This window comes from Pelobates fuscus, chromosome 9, assembly GCF_036172605.1.
Source record: "Pelobates fuscus isolate aPelFus1 chromosome 9, aPelFus1.pri, whole genome shotgun sequence".
NCBI lineage: Eukaryota > Metazoa > Chordata > Amphibia > Anura > Pelobatidae > Pelobates > Pelobates fuscus.
The window spans coordinates 66,289,033-66,309,900 of NC_086325.1; the positions used below are offsets into that span (position 1 = coordinate 66,289,033).

General features: G+C 38.5%; 1 protein-coding gene across 1 annotated transcript in view; it reads left to right on the forward strand.

Moving 5' to 3' along the window:
• The first annotated feature begins 215 nt into the window (after positions 1-215).
• GPC4 (glypican 4) overlaps positions 216-20,868 on the forward strand; it is a 99,528-nt gene continuing 78,875 nt past the window's right edge. The window contains exon 1 of the mRNA XM_063432043.1: positions 216-688. Within this exon, the coding sequence (XP_063288113.1) occupies positions 529-688 (160 nt within the window). The 5' untranslated portion in view covers positions 216-528. The remainder of the gene's footprint in view (positions 689-20,868) is intronic.

The following is a 20,868-nucleotide window of genomic DNA, read 5'->3' on the forward strand; positions in this document are numbered from 1 at the left end:
TGAGTGCTTGCTGACACACAGCACGCTGGAGGTGTAGAGGGGGAATTTAGGTAGGTTAGCACGGTAAGAGTTAATCAGAGCGCTCTCTCTCTCTCTCGCTCTCTCCCAGTCCAACATTCCATGCGCGTTCCATGCGCCTGGTTTTCCTGCGCGCCCTGTGCTGGCTCCATGCTGAGTGCGCCCCGGACACAGACTGGGAGGAGGAAACAGGAGGAGGAGGAGGGGGGCAAGCGAGCAGCGCTGCGGCCAATCACTCAGGAGGCGGCAGCAGGGGCAGAGCCACGGCTCCAGCAGCACTTTGCAAACTTCTTCTGGCAAGTAAAGGTCGCCGGTGTGAGCCACAGCTAGCAAACCAGAGAGCGAACCAGCCCAGGGGACAGTCAGTGGGCATTGCTTATCTGATACTCACCCTCTGTGCCTGCCTTGCTGTATAACTCCCGGTACGCCTTGTAGCAGTTCACGGGACTCCCCCCTGCCCCGTTCCCTCGAACCCTTTGTGTGTGTCCACCTTGCCTTGGTTCACTCACCATGCTCCGGATGGCTGCCCCCCTCCTGCTGGTTTGCACTCTAGCAGTCTGCAGCCTCCCTGCCTGGGCTGATCTCAAGACTAAAAGTTGCGTGGAGGTCCGGAGACTTTATATTTCCAAGGGTTTCAACCAAAACGATGCACCCTACCATGAAATCAATGGTGAGTGAGCACTCAGTAAGGGGATCCCTGGGGGCAATGTGGAATTGGGTTGGCAATGGTTTCAGTAAGGGAATCCTGGGGGCAATAGTGGATTGGGTGGGCATTGGTTTAACAGGGAATTTCATGGGGGTTATAGATCTTGAATGGGCATTGGTGTAGCAGGGATTCACTTAGGACATCATGGACTGCAATGGGCATTGGTTTTTAAGTGGGGGTTTCATTGGGTTATAAGGATTTTGATGGGAATTGACTTGACAAGAGACCCATGGGGCAATGTGGAGTTTGATTTGCATTGGATTTAGCAGGGGATCTCACGTGGGCATATGATCTTACAGGGAGATAGCAGAGTTTTAAGAAGGCTGGAATTCTAAGAATTAGTAGTTTGTGTGTTTTTGTATTTTGGGTTCTTAACTGTGTCTGTAAAAGACTTGGGCACCTCAGATGTTTGTGAATTACCCTCCATGTACAGCACTTTGGGGTTCCAAAGTCAGTCATCACTGTTATTTGACAAAGAATAGAGTTACTCTATGAGACAGGTACTCTGTATTAAGCCAGTGAGGGCAATGCATGTTGGCATGAAGTATTGCATGATGCTGGGCCAGTCTGCCTGAGAATGTGGAGTTCCAGAGTTTCGAACACCTGGAATGCCATGCCAAAGAGTAGCAATCATTGCTGTAAATCAGTCTGCTGAATGTCAGTGACTTGCCCCCACTCTACTTTGAGGGGGTTGTCACTATGTACAGTATCACTACTTGTTAGTAACAATGTAGATGGTGATGAAGTGTATGGTGATTCATTATAAGTGAGGCTGATCCTCCCCCTCCTATTACTGGCTGAGGAGCCAGGTAAGAAAGGAATACCAGTAGAGAATTTGCCTGTGTGCTAAGCCCCTGAGGCAGCTCTTGAGTGACTCAGAAGCACAGGAAATAAGGGGTTGGTTTGGATTCAGTCATCCAAGAGCATGGATAAGCATTTGGCAAACTGAAACTCTTGCTGGACTACAACTCTCAGCACCCAAAGACTGCATTGTGAATAATAGGGGAGGGGGAACAACATATGTTGGACCTTTGCGCGAACTTTGATATAGTTTGCTGCCTTTTCCAGAATACATTGTTAGCTGAGCTTAAGCATGTGTTTAATGCTCCTCCCTCTTTACAACTTTCTTTTGCTTTGTTACAAATGCTTTATAGTACCTGGCAAAGTAATGTATGTAGTGTGCATCTCACACATACATTTAGAGTGTGTACAGTTACAGCACAAATACAATTCATGCGTGCAGAAATCTTCATCTAGCTCCTTTTGCATAGTTAAGTGGCTGGCATTTGTAGGAACAGACTTAGACAAGTTACTGTGCTGGTAATGGGAGCAGCAGACCTATGAAAGGTAATGGGTTAAGCATTTAGAGCATCCGTGTAACCCTTTACCTGCCACTTCAGCTATTAATTGGTTGGCTGTCTGAATAATGCCTTACATGGGATAAAAGTGATGCTTAACATTTAAGCCTTTCAAACATACTTTTTTTTTGTTTGTTTTGTTTTCAACAGTTTTAAATTGTTTAAATTAAGGCCACAATAAGATATGAATGTGTTCCTTCTGTCCAATTTTATTATTATTATTATTATTATTATTATTATTATTATTATTATTATTATTATTATATATTTTATTTTAGTAAATGTACATTTTCCAGTTGCCACAATTTTCTAGATAGTAAATGCAATCCTTTTGTGATCTATCTTTGGGTACAAAGTCTGTTAGAAGGCACACCTCAGGGGTTCTTCAGACTATCGAACTGTCCCATATGGTGATTGCAGCTCTTCAATTACACTTAGCTTGCTCTTTCTTTAATTGATTAGCTTTATTTTAGATAAGGAAAAGATTGATCTGTTGGTCCAAGTCTATTCAAAATTTTGTCACCTGCTGTTAGTTGATTCCATGTGGAATTGAGAATGATCTGGGCATGTTCTTTTCCAGATCATTTGCAGTTCTACCAAGGCCTGCTATTTATGCTTGTCAATAATCTGTCACTGGTGCATTGTAATAACTGTTAAAATGGAATAGTATATCCTTTTGTATTATAACAATAAATGTAATTACACACGCAGTGCTTTTATTTCAGTAAATTACAAGAATATTGTAAAAATCCTGTGTTGCTTTGTTAGGCAACCTTTCTGTTCATCGTCAGCATATGGATTCTCCGCATGCTGGTAGGCTTGTCACAGCATATGTACATCTATATGCTGCTGCTGTAGATATTCTTTTTTTTTTTTTGGTTGTGTTGCCCACCCCTATTGATTCTAAAATCTATTAGGTGTTTTTTGTTTTTTTTGTTTTTTTTAAAATCAAGTAATATTCCCTTCTCTAGTGATGACTAACTTTTGGTATTCCAGTTGTGTGGTTGGTTGAACATTATTGTAGCTGTCTTCAAAAGGCCACAGGTTATAATTACTTATTATTCACGAGCTTTTATGCTTAATATTGTGAATTCTATTACATTTTATCAGTGTGTTTATTAAGAAATGATTTGCTGTTTTTGAGGACGATTGACACTATTGTTGTATCTTGTTTTGATCACCTTTTGTAAGTTTAAGAGGAAGAGTCACCCAGCAGTAGTTGATGGGCATCTGATTTCTGAGTGAAACATTTAAAATCGGATAGGTTCTATCAAGCTGACCCATTACCCTCTAAGCATCTGTCTTTGGGTTTCAGAATCTGTAAATTTGTATTTTTTTTTATGAAGATCCAAATAAGAGACAAAGTATAATTTCTGTTCTCTATATATTCTTGTGTTGTAATCTAAGAAAAATATAAAAAAATTATATATATATATATATATATATATATATAATATATATATATATATATTATTTTTATTATTTTATTTCTTTCTGTGTTTTGCTTTGAGTGCTTATTATTTTTGCTGCCAGGCCTCATAAAGTACATTAAGCACTACAGAAATGTTAATGTTGTGTAGGCCAGAATACAGTGGTGCCTTGTTAACACCTATGAAGTCTAAGATTTCCAGGACACACAGAATGAACAAAACATTACATTGCTTTTCTATTGTCACATTCTTGTGTTGTTATCGTCACATTGGTCTACTGTACTACAGAAAATGTCAATACTATACTATCCGCGTGCACTGTTTGCAACTTTGTCGTTACACTGGGAATGTTTTTTTTTTTTTTACCACAAATTTACATCACAACAGCTACATTTTGGCAAATAAAGGTTTGAGATTTTTTCTAAATAATATTTTTGCCTATGTATTGCAGTTCACCTAGATTTGCTGAACAAATATATTAAAGATTTTTTTTTTTATATATGTTCATTAACCCCTTAAGGACACATGACATGTGTGACATGTCATGATTCCCTTTTATTCCAGAAGTTTGGTCCTTAAGGGACTTTGACTGTACAACTTTTTAATATTGTTTCAATGCCTCTTGCTAATCCCTGCCTTGTAGTAATTTTACTTCTAAAACACCAACACTTCCCACAGTGTTGTAATATGGGTAAACAACTCATTTAGGCATTTAGTGACAACACAACATTAGATGTAAAAACAGGAGGTAACCAGGACCACACGTGCATTTAAACTAACAAAAGTGGCTACCATTTTGTTGGTGACAATAGGATAAATCACCCAAATTCAATAGCATGGCAGCTTGACATTCTAGAGCATTTACATTCAGATTTCCCTTGGCCTTATGAGGATTCCCTGGAACTCAGAGGATGGCTAAAACAGATATGATACGTTTAGTATTAATTGATCCAGAAATGGAGAACTGAGGAAGCCTCAAAGTAGTGAAACACTAAAGTGGTGTGAAAAATGTTCATCCCTGTAAAAGAGACAGAAATATCTGTTGCAACTACTTTTTGCAGTCTGTTATACAGCTAAGAGCTGCAGGCAGCTGTGATCTTTAAATGACCCTCTTTGTGCACCCCATACAACAGTGTCAGTGCTTTCTGGCTTTCCACTATGAGCCTCCTAAAAGGTTGCACACAAGCTCCCCCCCTCCCTTCTCTTCTGTCTTTGTCTGCCCAAGTTAGGGAGGCTGAATTTTCTACAAGAGAAATTTGATCTGAGCTGCACAGAAATATTTGTGACTTCAGAATGAGAAAAATGTGCCTAGTCCCTGCACTCTGAGCAAGAGGGGAAAGCATTTTGAGAATAATTAACGTCAGAGCTTTCTGTTTAATTATGGTGTAGTTTTATAACACAAATTAAACATGGTGTTTTATTTTTTTACCACTTTGGTGTGAACATACCCATGAGAATGGTGTATTTGTGACTAGTTTTTTTTTTTTTTTTTTTTGGCCTGAGGATAAATTTCAAATGCTATTAGACACATCTGAAAAGAGTAATTACAGGAAACTGAAATCTCCTTTTGTTTAGAGATGCTAATGCAAATGAAGAAAAGCTAATCTCTAGGGTGGAAGAGTAAGGGGTCCTGTCACCATTAACCCTTTTAGTATTAAACTACTAGTGATCATCTGCTTTTTTTTTTTTTTTTTTTTTTATACTTTTTATGAGCCTTTGCTAATAATCATTCAGCTAATTCAATAATCAGATGGATGTTATGAGGTTTATTTAAGGATACACATGCACTAATATTTCAACTGTTTGTGGCTGAATAGGCGGACATTGGCCATATGCCAATGACGGTCGCTGTAGCCCTGGCAAGACATTAAGATGCATAGTGCTGGACTTTATTCAGAAACTTGTTGAGAACGCAGGGCATAAAATCCCTGGTAAGGTTGCAATATGTTTCTACTTTGGGTAATCATTGCTGCCAATGAATTGTACTTGGACTGATTAGCTCATTCTTTCATTGTCCTAATTTAAATGCAAAGCGGTCAGATTACTGTGTGCATATTTACAAAGCGGGGGTTGAAAATGGCTAATTTCCCGACATTCTGAGAAGCTATGTAGCTGAGGTGGGAATATCATTTACAGGAAGAATTTTGTCAGAATAAAAGTTAACAAATGTTACTTTAAAAGACCTGAACCTCCCCTCCAAAAAAAAAAAAACACTTTTTATTGGGGAAACTTCTGAATTAAGCATTAAAAACATCTCTACAATGTGGCAAATATTTTTTCATTCTACAAAGGCCTTTTTTTTTTTTTTTCAACAAACTGGCTGCATACCTCCTGCTTGCAATTGTGTAACTGATGTAACCCGTTTCTATTGGCTGCCTGCTGTTCTGTAGGCTTTTATAACAAGAGACATGTTTCTCTTGTGCTAAACGGGGCCTGTCCTATTTTTTATTTTATTTGTTTTGTTTTTTTCATTTGCATTAAACACTGTGGCCAAATTGGGTTTTCACAGCATTCAGCTTCCATAGCTGCATGGTATGCAATAGGAATTATGGTAAATGTTATGCGATTTGCATTAAATGCCTTAACCAAGGCTTTTTCAAAAGCAAATTAGATAAATTTTATTAAACATAATGTGTATGCAATAAAATAGCTATCACTGTATTAAAAAAGTACTTTCCTCTCACATGGGACAGGATCAATTTGTTTCCCCTTGTTAGCTGGTTACATATAGATACTGTGTGGGACTACAGAAATTAGCACGTGGCTTGAGTAAATGGCAGAAAAACGTGGACATGGTAGATTTTTAAAAAAATGATTACACAGATATCCTTACTTTTATGTATTTCTTACTTTGACAAATTGTTAACATTACTGGGTCTCCTGATACACGCCTGGGGAACAAGGTTTTGCCTGGATGGAAGAGCCTAGTGATGTTTGTTGGCTCTGTCACTTGGACATCTTGTGCTAATTGCAGTTTTTGCTCAGGAAATCCTGGTTTTAGAACAGTTTACATTTTCGGTAATATTTTGGATGGCTCCCTTCATACCAGGGATGTGTAAGCACTGGAAAGTCTTGTGCTTCTTTCCTCACCATAATGCATCAATTGATCCACGTTTGGACGAGGCCGTTATATACTTGTCTGGGTATGTGGCCTTGCTCCTCATCTTGCCAACGGTATTTACGAATGTTGGGTTTTGATTTTTGAACTTGGGTGGGGAAAACTTTTTTTTTTTTTTTTTTCTTGCTGACTGCATCTACTAATTTTAAATAGCGTGGAATGCATTCAATAAAGTAAATGTTAATTTCAAATAATCCAGGGTTTTGGATATAAAATCTGCTGGTAGTCTTCGCTCACTACTGTAATTCGTACTACTCGTATTTCCCAAATGGCTACCAACTGAAATAAGAGACTGCTTCTTTATGACTCGGTTACGTTCAGTTGGTAATAGTGGCTTAAGTGTTCAAACCCTACCAAAAAAAAAAAAATCCTCAACACACTATATGTCTTGTTTTTTTGTTTCTCCCTCCTAACGCTGCTTTTATTGGATATTTACAATGACCCTACTGGACTGCATTCTGTTTGGGAACAAAGGAGATGCCTTTTTAGCCTGAATCCTGAGGGGACCACCAAGAACTTCAGCTCACACCGTGCAATTTCACACCACATTCAACAAAAACTAAAAATGCATGACTGACTACTTTAAAAATGCAGTATGGTACAGGCATTCCATTCAAATCTAGGGCACTGTCACAACACAGACAGACCCAAGCAAATACCTTTAGGCTGCTAAAATAGATAATGGAGTAATCTTCATTGTTACTTCTCTGGTTAGCTGCCCATGTATCCCAACAACGTTTTATTTTTGTAACCCTTTCTCATTAATGACACATTTCAAACTATAATGATGTCCAACCAGCTTTTGTGTGTGTGTGTGTGTGTGTGTGTGTGTGTGTGTGTGTGTGTGTGTATATACTATTTTTATTTTCGATAAGCTGCTTACATGATAAGCAATAATATAAACACATGCCTTAACTCCTGAAGGACTAAAATAATTAACCTCATAATAGTAATTAACCTCATGGACCTATTGGGACACCTTACCATTACACTCCAACAGGGAGTGTTATGACTTCTCATTCTAAATACATAGACATTAATATCTAGTTGGTTCATCTTTGCAGCTATAACCGCTTCAACTCTTCTGGAAAGGCTTTTCACAAGATTTTGGAGAATTTGTGAGGTGAGGCACTGATGTTGGACGAGAAGGCCTGGTTCACAATCTCTGTTCCATTTCATCCCAAATGTGTTAGAAGGGGTTTTAGGTCAGGACTCTGTGTGGGCCATTCAAGTTCTTCCACACCAAAGTCTTCCAACCATGCCTTTTATGGACCTTGCTTTATCCACTGGGACAGTGTCATGCTGGAAAAGAAATGGACATTCCCCAAACTGTTCCTACAAAGTTGGAAGCATAATATTGTCCAAATTGTCTTGGTATGCTGTAGCATTAAGATTTCTTTTCCCTGTAAGTAAGGGCCTGAGCCCAGTCCCTGAAAAACAGACACATCATACCATTATCCTTCATCCACTAATCTTTACAGTCGACGCAATGCGGTCAGGCAGGTAACGTTCTCCTTGCATCTGCCAAACCCAGAATAGCCTATCAGACTGTTAAACATGCAAGTGTTATTTGGCACTCCAGAACACTTTTCCATTGCTCCAGAGTCCACTCAAGCACTTGTATTGTGCTTGGTGATGTGAGGCTTTCATACAGCTGCTCCTCAATGGAAGCCCATTCCATGAAGCTCCTACCGCACAGTTTTTGTGCTGATGTTAATGCCAGTGGAAGTTTGGAACTCTTCAGATATGGAATCAGCAAAACATTGGCAACTTTTACAAACCACGCACCTCACTACTCTGTGACCACGCTCTGGGACTTTACGTGGTCTTCTGCTTCGTGGCGGAGTTTCTGCTCTTCCTAAACATTTCCAGTTTTCCAATAATACCACTTACATTTGACTGTGGAATATCTAGCAGGGATTAAATATCACCAATTGACTTATTGCAAAGGTGGCATCCTATCACAGTGCCATGCTTGAATTCAGAGTTCTTCAGAATTACCTATTTTATTCACAAATGTTTGTAAATAAATGCAAATTGCATGGCTTTATTTTATACACCAGAGTCAATGGGTCTAATGTAAACACCTGAATTCCAAAATTAAGATTTGTCACAATACTTTTGCTTCTTTGGTCCATATAGTGTACGTATATATAATATATATGTGTGTGTGTGTGTGTTTTGTTTTTTTTCCCCATTTATTTTTGCTGTGAATATTTCTTCTTCTTCTTATTATTATTATTATTATTTATGAGGTAACTACATCTGGGCAACAGACTAACACTTCCTGTTTACCTCTCATGTGATGGATTCAGCCTGTTTTAGTCTTCCCTTCTCTAACCTGCTATTGAGGAGAATGTCTGTCACTGAACTGAACGATACCTTTTGATTGGCTGCTTATGCAGAGCTGTGATTGGTGTAACTAATGTTAAACGTCCTGTATCTCTGTGATTGGCCGATGTTAGCAACACCAGTCAGTGCTCTGCGTAAGCAGGCAAAAAAAATAATAAAAAATGCAGAAAATATTTAATATTTTATAGATATTCTGTATCTGCAAAGTGGCACAATGAAAACCTCTGGCTACAATGTAATTCCAGCTGTTGATGGCTACGTTTACTTTAACCTCAGCTGAGCATTATGGGGAAACAGGCTGCAGTGACATGGATGGCTATCAGTCATTCAAAAGCATCGTGTTAGGGAGACTAGAAGATAATTTGTACTAAGGCAATCTTTGTATATTTTCAAGTTGTAGTGTTCCTTTATTGTAGATTCTGTACACTCCATGTTAATATTGCTGGCAAGTCCATATTTGTATTTAAAAAAAAAAAAATACAAATAAAAAAAACTGATTACGGTTCATTTTTATGCCTTTTCCCCTCAGTACTAAAGATAATGAGTATTTACATATGCAAAAGCACAGTGCCTCACAGTGATGTTCAATGCAACCAGAACATTTGGTATTTTTGTTGAGGGCTGGGTTGAAATGCACTTTTCATACATATGCTCTCTTTTAGTGCCGTCTGCTCTCCATGAGCACATGTTCAATGATTTCTAAAGACTGCCATTACAGTCAGCATGTGAATAAATGAACAAGGCACTTTCTGGTAAATTGCAAGTTACAAACTTACAAACTAGCCTAGAAATAATTGATGGCTGTATATGTCAGTAAATACCCAAGGCCTTTATAAACACAGCTTGTTTGCTGTCTGGCTTGGTTCTGGTTATGTTTGTCTTCTAATCTGTGTGCATAGTTCTGTCCTTTACACCCAACAAGTAGCCAACAAACTACTGAATAGCCATCGTTATGGACCCAACTCAACAACTGGGTTTGGTGCACATGTGCCTCTGCTGAAAGCTACTTGTTGCATGGTTTACATAGATATTAAACTGTGGGAAACCATTATTTACATATGGCCATTTTACCGCACATGTCATGGCTTGGTCAGTCATTCTATGAGCTGCTGGGTGAATACCTGATTTTAATCAGGGTTTACTTTTACTTAGGGGATTACTTTTTATAGTGAAATGTTGCCCCTTTTATAATATTCCTTTCTACCTGCAGCCAAAACCTGCTTGCCTTAACTCACACCTGCCTAATCTGCCCTGCAACACCATTTTAACACTTGCTCTGCCACACTGCATTAGATGCTAATAGGCCAACGGCCCATAGCATCGCAGACTCTGCATGTCCTATACATGCTGCATCTCTTTGATTTTGATCTCACATCGTGGGCAATGCTTGGCTGACTTTACTAAAGCTTTTTGTAAATATTAATTTCAAAAGCACAAAGCTCAGTGTTGCTATAAAGAGTTCATTTCAGATGAATCCATTTGGCCGTGCCTTTTAAGCACGGTTTTATTTAGATGTATGGGTGTAGGAAAATCTAAGTGATGCATTCTGTCATAACAAACCCAGTGTCCTTTTAGGGAGCAAATATTAAATCATGCAGTTTTCTGTAGACAAAATGATACACTATCACCGGATAGCTTATATGGAATTGGGATATAGACCTACCGTATTTAAAACAACTGTCACCAAAAGTTGTGTGTGTGTGTGCTAGTATTGTATTGGACAAGGCTTAAAATTTGACGAGGTTAAAACTACTGGCAAGTGGAAATCTTGTGCCGTGTGTGTCTGCTGTATGTGTGTATATTTTTATGTGCGTATGTATGTCTTCGTTCTAACAAATGGTTAAAATGTTGGATTTTGACTTTGTTTCAGTATGTCTAATATGCAAGCATTGTAATTTGCATGATAATTAAGTCGTTACGATATCTTGTTTTTGTCATCAGTTCTACATGAGGAATAATTGCTTGGTAGAACAGTGATTGTGGCATTTGTCTCTTTAGCCATCAGTACACCTTTCTTTCCTACTCTGCAGGAGAGCATTCCATTAGCTAATCTTTTTTCCATTATTGGGGGGTGGTTATCTTGGAAAGGTAGAAACAATCAGCCTTATTGATTGAGTTAATGGAGCAAAGACACTCATCTCTAGGTACCGTAAGTAATTATGCAAATGTGTAAATGGCTTATTGGTGACACTAGATTTTGCTTTTTTGGGTAATTTACATGTCATCAAGTGAAAAGGATGTCGACGTATTAACATTGACACTGCATTAACCGTCCCTTGAGATTTCTTTATAAAAATGCTAGTGGATTTTTTTTTTTTCCCTCCTATTTGAATTGTCTCTGATATTATAGAAAACATCTAGCTCTCGATATCTCATGTCAGATCTGCTTTTTAGGTTTTCTATATATCTAAATGTTAAAGTGATGAGTTGTTTAAGAAGCAAGAAGTCTGACATGGTTTATCACTAAAGTGTGACTTGTCAGGCATTCATTCTGGATTTCAAATTTTAAGCCAAAATAGCTTAAATGGAAACATGCTAAAATCTGCGTCCTTGCATTACAATTAACATATTCTTTGGAATTGTGAGGTTTGTAGTGAAGCACCAATTCTAGGGATAAGGTATGACTTACTCTGCTGAATAAATAGTTTTCCCCATTTGTTGGTAAATGGAATTTTTTTTTTCTTTTATTCTTTTCCAAATTGTCCTGTTATTTTAAATTGCTACTTTTCATTTGCATTGTAACTACCGAGGCCCATTAGGTTATAAGTAACTACCCTGCTTTTCTGCAAAGATGAGCTGCTGTTGAACCTTGTATGTGCTTGTAAACAGTCTTTGGCTATTGATGCACTGTTCAACAGGCTTAACTACCTTTTTATATGTCCACTCAGTCTGCCTATTTACATAGGAATCTCTATTCATTGAATGGTGTTTAATACTTTGGAATAGGGGCTTTGTTTTTGACAAAGATTTGCCACTTGTCTTCCTGTCTACTTCTTTAGTGTCTATCGGCATTGTTAACTTCGAAAGCAATTAGATGGTGTGTGTGTTTTTGTTTAGTTTTACAAAAATATATATACATTCCCTCTTACTCTGTGTTAAAAATCAAGCAATAGTTTTGATTAGGAGATTGGAGACCTTTGATCTACTTGGTTTAGCAATAACTGTAGGTAATGACTTTTTGTTAATTTTTTTTTTTTGCCAGAATTTTCATTTTTTTTTTTTTTTTGCTTTCAAATCACAAATGGTTGTAGAATTCTAGTGAGCTGCAGTGTTAATCGGGTACTTAGCAGTAACTGCTTTGAGTTTTCCAGCTAGTGGGAGGCTTGCTATCATTGGCAGAGACTTCAGAGGATGCAAAGCTATTTCTGCCAGAGTAAGCAGTTGTTTTATCCAATCCAACCTATTGTCAAATTATTGCCTTTTGCAGTAATTGCTCTGATAAGAAATGGATGCTCCTTATCCACGCTGTGATCTTCCTTCTCTGCTCCATGTGACTTGCATTTTGCTTTAAGGACACTTTAAACATGACAAATTAGCCTTGGTTTGGGTGGCTGCATAGTTCTGCCACCCATGGAAAGGGATTACTTACAGGGGATTGTTGTGCAATAAGAGATTTATGATGTGATGCGTGTTTAGTCCTTTCAAGATCTTTATCAAGACATAAAGCCTGCGTCTCTGGAGCTCTTATTAGATCCTGTGACTGGAACATTGTTAGAAAGCCTTTCTATCCAGACACAGTTGAGAATTTAAAGGGACTGGCCGAGCAGCGTTAAAGGGACGCTCCAGGCTAGAAATGACCCATCTGTTTTGGATTTTAAATGCGTTTACAGCATATTCAGGAACTTTGAATTCCAGTTTCTGCAGTGCACTTTAACCAGATCACGGGTGACTCATCCAGTCGTGATACTTTCTTAATTTTATGTGGCAGAGTTGATTACGGTATATCCTACAGCAGTGGTTTATGAGCACAACACAAGTGATGACCTAATGTACAGCTGTGTTACTGGAGCAAAAAGAGAAACACTACAGGTTGGAGGGTCAAAAAGTGGGTTTATAGAGAAACAAAACCAAAAACACTCGACATAACATACTATACCCTAACCTAGTGGTTCCCAAACCAGTCCTCAAGGTCCCCCTACTTGTCCAGGATTTAGGGATTACTCAGTTGTCTAAGGAGTTTTTTTTTTTTCTTTTTCTAAAAACACTGTAGACACAACTGTGTAATTCCTAAATCCTGGTGTAGGTGCAGGAGGTGTCCCAAGTAACACCTACATTTTTTTTATTTTTTACAGCATGGGGTACTTAAAAATACATTATAGTCACCAGTACAACTACATCTTAATGTTCTTGTGAGTAAAGTATGTCCCTGCAGGCTATTCAATGTAAACGCTGTCATTTCAATATTGACCCACACACGCTCGCTGACAGAGGCGCGCTCGCTGACAGAGGCGCGCTCGCTGACAGAGGCCATGCATATTTTTATGATAAGAAGGAAATCGATAATTTCACTTTGCAAATTTTTTTTATTTAAATGGTAACTTCCTGTATATACAGCTGTAACCCTTTTAATGGTTTGTATCTATCATCCCCATGACAATGGTAGAGTTTAAGGTTTATTCCTGCTAAAAACACTTATGTTTATATTAAAGTATGTGAGTCCAGCCCTGAAACTAGTTTATTCCTAAGCCCACAAGTCCCTTGGTGTTGGGTGGTGAATATAAAATCACTTTATATTGTGAAGTTCAGAACTCCACCAAGGAAATGGCTGTACTTAGAAAGGCAGTAATATTTGAACTGTTTCCTTTGTATTTTATTTTGTTAGATATCATTTGTGTTGATATGTAAAACACCGTTTTAAGGTTTATTATCTACACAGTGACCAGTGGTAAATTACAAAATGCCCAAAATTAGGCCAGCAGTGACACATTACTAAAATGATTACATTTGGCTGTGCATCTAATTTGGTTATTTCAGCATACTTTTTTTCAATTTATTTGTTCGTTCATTACAAACACTTTGTTTCATTCTGAGACATGCCCAAAATTTTGACCATTTTTATTTTTGGTATCCACAAGTGGGAATACATTGTGGTTCTGACTTGTTTAGGGAAGGCCTGTGAGAATGAATGTATATATATCTGAAATCCGTCCTTGTTGGCACTGCCATGTTATGGGGCAGCACTATCTTCGGCTCCTGATAACATTATCTATACAGAGCCTCTTAACCCCTTAAGGACCAAACTTCTGGAATAAAAGGGAATCATAACATGTCACACATGTCATGTGTCCTTAAGGGGTTAATTGATAATGGCATACCACTTAATCTTGCATTTTCATAAATCGTTATCACTGTAACTTTTTCAGTATAGTAGAAATTCAATGTTTTAGGCCAAAGTAAATGAACTGAAAAACATGGTGCACTTGTAGAATTTTTCATTTTTTTTTTTTTTTTTTGGACATAAAATTTTTTAATTCGGTTTTTAGCTTATTCACAAAAGTTAGAATTGTCAGGAATTTAATGTGTATTACAAAGTAGCTAAATTGAAGAATATTGAATTAACTTTGAAGTCCATACAGTTCTCACTTGAGTGAATAGCCTTAGCAGCTCTAGTGTGCAGTTTGTGGGTCACTAATTGTGAAGGGAATGCTACGAATAGTAGTCTATCAGAGCCAGACTGCTCCGTGCTCGCAATCATGTATATCCTCTATTAGTTATCAGGACATAAAGATTATTTTGCTGTAGGCTGTGTGTGTTCCCAAAACACTGCAGGCAGAAAAGAGATTAACTTTAGAAGCTTGATTTCTTTTATTGTGTTTGCTTAAACAAAGTTGTGTGTAATTAATGTGGTTGGAAAGTAAATATTATAGGAACTGACATTTAGAGCAACTAGATAGACTTTTGTTCTGACCTTAAAACAAAATCCAAGTGGACTTTATAATGTAACGTGTATGCAGGGTTAGTTTTGCCTTGAAATATTCAACTCTACAGAGCTTTGTGAAGTTATTTCCCGAGCTAAACATTCCTTAAAGGGGGCAATATAACCACTACAGCTCATGGGTTATAATGTAAAGAGTTTTTTGAGTGTAGTTTAACAAACGCCTAAAGCCCTTCCTCTCTGCTGCCGACTGGTTGATGAGGAAGTGAACCAATCTGTTTCCAGCACTTTTAATCTTTTAATTGTCATGCAAAGTTGGAGAATTAATTTCCACATTAGGTGAGTCACAGCAGAGGGTTTGTATGTTTAGCAATGGGAGAGCATGTTTTTTGGTCAAACCACTTAAATGTCTACCATTACAGGTGTAATGGGTAGCGATGCAGCTGTGTACTTTGCACAGTAAGGGTTACTCGATACATCATAACAAATTCAACCTGCTGTTCTTCGGTTCGCTTTGCAAGTTTGCCCTTCTACCTTGGCCCCCCTGCTTTTAAAATGGCTGGTGGTGTGCATTCAGCTTTTACAGAACTGTAGAAGCTGATTCCGTTCGGTGTCCGAAAAACCTTAGCCGATTACTCTCGGCCACATAACATGCATAGCATTGACATTAGCCAGCTCAGTATACTCGTTCAGGGTAGGATAATGGCACTGCTAATGGTGGAATTCCACCTCTGGCCCTAATCTAAATTTGTCATGGTGCTCTGAGTAACTTTTTAAAGGGGTATCTGCCTTCAAGATGCGGTGGACTGTAACCTTCAAGGGTGAACCCCAATAGCAACCTTTCAGCATTGTTATATTGACATTGGTGCTTTTGTGGCAATGTTTAAATCATAAACATTACACACAAGCTCTTCAGTTGGTTTTCATTTGTGACCAGAGATGCCACACATTTGAAAATGACTGCTATAGTGTACAGTAATAAGGTTCTGTGCTGTCCTAATAATCTGATCTTTAAGGATCTTTCTCTAAAATGGAATATCACAGTCATTGCATTGCAGGGTTAGTATAGTATTTACAATTCTAAATATGCACGGCAAACTCTCCTGCTATGAAGTCTTTAAATATCAGATTGTAGTTTGGGTAAAAACAAATGCGTGATTCTTAGTGGGTTAAACAACAATGACATTCAGTGCTGTCATCACAATCTGGTACGTGTAGACCCTATGCCACCATGGAATGTCCTGCATATTTTTCAGCGGGAGCTCAATAGAACCATGCTGTCACTAAACGAGTAGGACATTCCATGTCAGAGTAGGTCTTTAAGGACCAAATTGTTAGGACAGTCTAGGCCGTGCTTGATCTTTACCATGGTAACATATAAATAGTGTAACAAGCGCACAGGGAATATTAATGCCTCAAAGTCCAGAAGTCAGGAGATATATCACTTTCAAGTGCAATGTTTTACATTTTGTAGTTTTGTCCTAAATAATGTATTCATGTGCACCCCCCCAATTGTATGTAGCTTTTGCAAAAATAAATAAAAAAACAAAAATTGCAGCTTCTTGTATCCTAGTTCCTCTTTAAGTTACCCATTGGCATTCTAAAACACATCATTACTAGTTAATGTAACCGTGTGTGATGTCGCAGCTTCCTGTCAGTCCTGCCCACCTAACCTGTGTTAAAGTGTCAAAATTTTTATTCCTAATATTATATCAGCATTTATATAGCGCCAACTTATAACGTAGCGCCACTGAAGGGGACTCTTAACAACAAATGAGAAAAAAAAAATATTTTTTTTACAGAAACAATAGGTTGATGAGGATCCTGCACAAACGAGTTTACATTCTTAAAATCCATAAGCACAGCAAAGATTTTGGGAGTTGGACTGTAGCTTTTTTATTTAATTTTTTGAGTGAATTACCAGTCTCATAAACCTCTGGTCTGCATAGAACTGAGGTTGAAATCTGCTAGTCAACTCCTCCTTCCATACAGTGTGCATATAAACAGAATGTTTCAAAGATTTGTAGGTGTGAATTAAAGGAACACTATAGGGTCAGGAACACAAATGTGTATTCCTGACTGTATACTGTTAAAACCACCATCTAGCCCCCTTTTCTTGCCTCTCTAAATATAGTAAAATCTTACTTATTTTCAAGTCTGCAGCTCCTGGCTTTGCCCTGTCTGCCTCTGACCTGCCTGATATCTGCTGACATCATCAGAAGTGGTGGTCTGAGCCAATCACAATGCTTCACCATGTAAATGTTAACACTGCATTTTCTCTTAAAATCTCTGTTTACATCAAAAAGCCTGAAGGGAATGATTTTACTCACCAAACATGCAATTAGCTGTAGTTTTGGTGACTATAGTGTCCCTCTAACTCGGGCTAGTGTCTGTCACATTTCTAATCTTTGCAAAGTGTGTTAAACAGCCAGTGTCTGATCTAGATTTTAACCCTTGCAATGTCGTCTTAAACTTGTCCAACACTTCAGGCTCAATAGGCCAGAACCAGAGCTGGGCTACCGTCAGGCGGCCAACTTAGGGCAGACTGACCAAGGGGGCCCAATGTCAGGCTGTCCGGCAGGAGGGAAGCACTCTGCTCTCCCGTCCATCCGGTTACTTTTTGAAGTGTGGCTGAGCGCAACCGCCTTTCTTCAGCACAGTCCAGCCTCTTACTGCCGCCCAAGGAGCCTCCTACACTCGTGTCTGCCGCAAGCTGTGTGGAGGGGGCGGGGATATGAATGACATCATATCCCTGCTCCTTGTGTACCACACAGCGTGGCTGGCGCCCAAGACTCCACAGAGTTGGACAGCATGCACCCCAGGGACCTGTCTGTACCTTGTGACTGTTTGTGGATGTATGTATGTCTCTGTGTGCTTGTATGTAAAATGCATCTTAGCCTGTGTAGCTAAAAAATCCTTGCCCTGGCCAGAAGGAAAGACTTTTCAGCAACATTACTTCCTGGAGGGTGGAGGGGGTTAAGGCGATTTTCCCCTCTAAGGATTTGCACAAAAAGCAAAAACTAAATATTTGTTTTCTTGTATTGTATTTTTAATAATTTATCTGTGTCATAGATTACATTATAGTGGTCGCATCTAGCCTGGCGCCCCTATACTTTGACTTTAAATTTTGAACGTGCAAATATATGTGATCAGGCTCTTTCATTCATCTGTAAAAACTAGTAAAATTGATAGATAATTGCCTTGGTGGAGTTTCAAACTTTCATTGTAGTTTGGGGAGCTGAACTCCTGCATTTTATCCCTGGCCTCTGGGAAGCTTGAGTTGAACATATGTTTTGTGAAATGGAGAACAGTTTAAAGCCAATTTGCCATCACGTGAACTGAACTCCTGGGTCTGTAGGGGGTGGTAATGTAGAGATAATGGAAGAATGCATGGCTAGGTTGGAAAAAAATAATCAATTTGTAGAGATAAAATCCTAGTTTCTGCTCAGCTGTAGTTTAGATTTGTAAGACTTTTTCTGTGTGTGGTCAGCTGAGGATTCTGTATTTGTTTCAGCCAAACGTTCCTGGTAATTTTTAACTATAGTGTAGTAAATTGTGGAATGTAGTGAGAAATTATATTTGTGGAATAATCAGGTCTTCTTCACCTGGCTGTTTTGGTCTGACTGTGCAGATGCCCCCCTTCTTAGGTTCATGCAATGAATTGACCTCCTTTTACTTAGAAAAACTTACTATTTTTTTCTTTTTTCTTTTTCTTTTTTATTACGAAATAAGTTACAAATAGTCATCCTTTTATGTTGTTTGTTTATGCAAGACCAGCTATGTCAAACAGGGACGTGAAAAGGGGTGAACGGCAAAAATATAAGCAAATGCTTAACTCTGTCCGGACATTTTCTTGGATGAACATAAAGGGATGTATTATGATTATTATCATCACTGGTATTTATATAGCACCAGCATATTCCGCAGTGTTTTACAATATTTATTTACCAATAAATTAGACAATTGCAAAAACTGACAGGAACAATAGGTTGAAGAGGGCCCTGCTCAAACGAGCTTACAATCTATAGGAGGTGGGGCGTAAAACTCAACAGGACAGGAGCTGGCAATCAAACACGGTGGAGTGAAGCAGAGCTGGAGGAGAGAATATAGTGCTGCCCTTTAAAAGAGAGCAAGGGACAGGAATGTGAGGTAGAGGTTACTCTGGGAGACCATAATCTTTCCTATAGAGATGGGTTTTGACGCACTTCTTAAACTATTGAAGACTAGGGGATAGCTTTCAAGGATGGACTGATGTGAGTATCACTCACTTGAAGGGAGGGCGAAAGAGGGGGATCAGTATTAGGGGGAGGAAAGACCAGGAGTTCAGTTTAAGAGAGACTGAGTTTCAAAAAGCAGGAGGACATCCAAGCAGTGATGTAAGAGTTAAGCTTCTTACTGAGCATACTCTTGTTTAGTTAATATCTTGACTTGAGTACTGTGTTGACCCTCTCCCACCCCCTCTGCAAATCTGCCACAAAGCAAATAAACAAATCTCAAAACAGATTTCTGATTTAAAATATCAAATTGGAATCTCTGAATTTGCCTAATGGGTACAAAAGAATGCATTATCAGTTGTTGGTTTTATCAAGCAGTATAATGGCATGGATGTAAATTGGAGAAGTAGACACAAGTACAAACTCACTCTATGCCGAGTTTAAGATTGTTGGTGGCTAAGAGTTTTGGAAACAGTGGGTCCACAGAATGCTGTAATCGAGTATGCTCCATTGCTGCCAGTCTGCGCCTCTCTCAAAGCAAGTCTGAACATGCCTTCGCTTTAGAATTAGATATTGTTTGGGAAGTCTTTATAGGCCAATTGGGGGCAAAGACAAATTAAGCTAAAAGCTTTAAACTGTAATCTAATCAAAGGGCCTCCCTCCCGCTTGAGTTGAGCCAATTGTGGCTAAGCGAGGTGCCAAGATTACAAACTCTTCTGTCGTAGCACTTTTAAAAGATACCAATGTAACATGGAACTCTGTTCTGTAGAACCATTAAATAACATCTTCAGTCCTTCATCATGTCTTGTGTTGTAGAGGACACAAGGAAATTGGTTGCCTCATTTGTAATGGGGTGTTAACTTATTGTATCAGCCCCATGGTGACATTTTTGTTTCTTTTTATAGACTGATCAAAGCTAACATAGCTATAATAATTGCACTTTAGATCATGTATAGTCTAATTTTCTTATGAATGTGTATAGACAAGTTCTGTCTTCAGTAAATAAGAGGGACCTTAGATGAAACAGATGGTGGTGTTAGTTTGGCACCCAAACAAATTATTTAGGCGATAAAAAGCCTATCAGGGTCAAACTTAGCTGCCTGAGAATCTTTGACAATCATGTCCTAGCAGGATCCCACTTTTGTCCACCACCAGGTTGTGGGTCCAGTCAAGGTGTATAGGAAAGCCTCTATCTTATAGCAACGTAAAACCAGACTGGAGCTTTGTCATGCAAGGGTCCTAACCTTTGCAGCAGTTGTATGAAAATTTTATATTAAGTGTTTGGTGCAGAGTTTCTGAATTATTACTCTGGTTGCTATCTAGTTTGGCACCTGATACTGTTCTGTGACTACAAAACTGGATCATGCCTTCAGTTCCATACAGAACATTTTCCAGATTCCTTTTTCCCTCCACACCCTAGGCTTCTTTAATAAACATTAGAGCACCATGATGTTTTGAAGCTACTATTGCGTGTGTATACCTCAGATCGTTTTAAATAATATAAAATATTCCTTGTGTCTAAGAAAGGAACTTTAGATGAATCAAGTTGCCTCCTAAATATCTATGTCTAATATATTCTGTAATGGTTTTGTTGACATGTTATGTAAGGAAAGTGCGCGGCCATTCTTTTTAACACTTCATTATCATCTTAATTACTTGGGAGGAATAACACTGCTTCTAGGTATAAGAGAAAAACTTGCTCAATACTGTTGTTTTTCACGGTGTGCTTGTTACAACAGATTTTCTGTCCTCATATCTCCTATCTCTATAAGTATCATGTGAATTTCTGACATCAAT